This window comes from Macadamia integrifolia, unplaced genomic scaffold, assembly GCF_013358625.1.
Source record: "Macadamia integrifolia cultivar HAES 741 unplaced genomic scaffold, SCU_Mint_v3 scaffold1875, whole genome shotgun sequence".
NCBI lineage: Eukaryota > Viridiplantae > Streptophyta > Magnoliopsida > Proteales > Proteaceae > Macadamia > Macadamia integrifolia.
The window spans coordinates 30,321-32,004 of NW_024868396.1; the positions used below are offsets into that span (position 1 = coordinate 30,321).

At 38.0% G+C, this 1,684-nt stretch overlaps 1 protein-coding gene across 1 annotated transcript; it reads right to left on the reverse strand.

Moving 5' to 3' along the window:
• Positions 1 to 1,255: 1,255 nt before the first annotated feature.
• On the reverse strand, positions 1,256 to 1,684 carry LOC122065068 (S-protein homolog 29-like). Its single transcript, XM_042628860.1, has one exon. It carries the CDS (start codon positions 1,682 to 1,684, stop codon positions 1,256 to 1,258), a length of 429 nt encoding a protein of 142 aa, XP_042484794.1.

Consider the following 1,684-nt stretch of genomic DNA (forward strand, 5'->3'; position numbering starts at 1 on the left):
TCCGATATGGTACAGGAATCATGACTTTAAGATGGACTAGAGTCAGTGCATATATCGTACGTGGACAGAGGAACAATTTCTTATACGGTGGGAAGCAATGATGGTGAAATATAACTTGAAGGGTAATTTATGGTCAAGTGACAAGTTCGCACAAAGGGAGCATTGGGTGCCATGTTATTTGAGAAAGCAATTTTTCGCGGGTATGAGCTCAACACAAAGAAGTGAAGGGTTGAATAGTTACTTTCAAGGTTATTTTAAGGGCACAATGACATTGTATAAATTTGTAAAGTAATATGAGAAGGCTATCGATAGGCAGAGAGAGAACGAAATTGATGCTGAATTGAGAACAGCTACCCAATTACCACAACTATCTTCGCAACATCCACTAGAAGAGCATGCGGGTAAGGTTTACACAAGGTGGGAGTTTGACATTTTTAAGAAACATTTCATTGCCAGTTTTAGCCTATCTGCAAAAGAGGATGCAATTGAGGGTCAAGTTCAAAAGTTTAGGGTGGGCCCTTTCAAGATCCCAATTGAGCATAGGTGCACGGTGGTATACGACGCAACACAAGAAAAGATACAATGTGATTGTAGATGCTTTGAGTTCATAGGGATACTATGCAAGCATGCATTGAAGGTCCTACAGATTGTAGACTGTGACATTATCCCAAGAAAATACATTTTTTTTAGGTGGACGAAGGAAGCTAACTCTGGGTTGACATTTGAAAGTCAGGGTGCACAATTTCCAAGATCATCGTCCGTTTATGCACAATGCAAGTCCAATTTCTTTCCTTCACCCAACTAAAGTGCAAGCTGGCCAAAGCCTAATCAAAATTTATTTTATTCTTGGGTTGAACCAAGTTACCTTGATCCACTACCATTGAACCAATTTTGCTGAAGCAGGAATTCAATCTTGGCTCTCGTCAAGCTTGTTGATCCAGATGTTCACTTATCCTTAAAAAAAAAAAAAAAAGAAAAAAAAAAAAAAAAGAAAAAAGAAAAGAAAAGAAAGAATGAAAGAAAGAAAACCAAACCACAACATTGTAGCCCAAAATCAGAACGAGGCTGAACCATTTAACAATACTTTCAGATTCATTCATCAAGACCAATACATTATCTGATAAAAATAAAATCAATACATCACTTTACATGCATAGTCATTAATTAGGGTTTATATAAAATTTTGGAGATTGGGTCCCCTGCACGCTATTTCACCTAGACATACATATGTGCAGGAGATCCAAATTCTACCCTCTTATTTAGGCCAATGTGCAACCACTTTGTCGTCACTGGGGTATAATTTGTCAACAACGTGAACCCCATCAAATTTTACAATGGCCATGCAGTCCCTACAAGTATCTCTTGCTGCAAAATAAACGTCTGCATGAGTAGCTACAAATACACCATTCTTATTATACCAGAAATCACAATAGTAGAGAGTGTCAGTAAAAATAGTATCACAGAAGTCCCATGTGAATTCCTGGTTGTAATAAAGTGCCTTCTCTCCGAAATCATCGTTCTTTGATTGACACGACAAATGCAATCTCTTTCCTGGAGCCAACATGTTCTTCACTCTTACATGCTTATGAGTAGTCGTGAAGCACCCAGAAACTGAAAATGATGAGTACTCCATGAACACAGCAAGAATGATCAAAACAGGAATGACACTAGTAAAACCACCCAT

Coding starts and splice junctions, on each gene's coding strand:
- LOC122065068 (XM_042628860.1), bottom strand. CDS start 1,684: ATGGGTGGTTTTACTAGTGTCATTCCTGTTTTGATCATTCTTGCTGTG.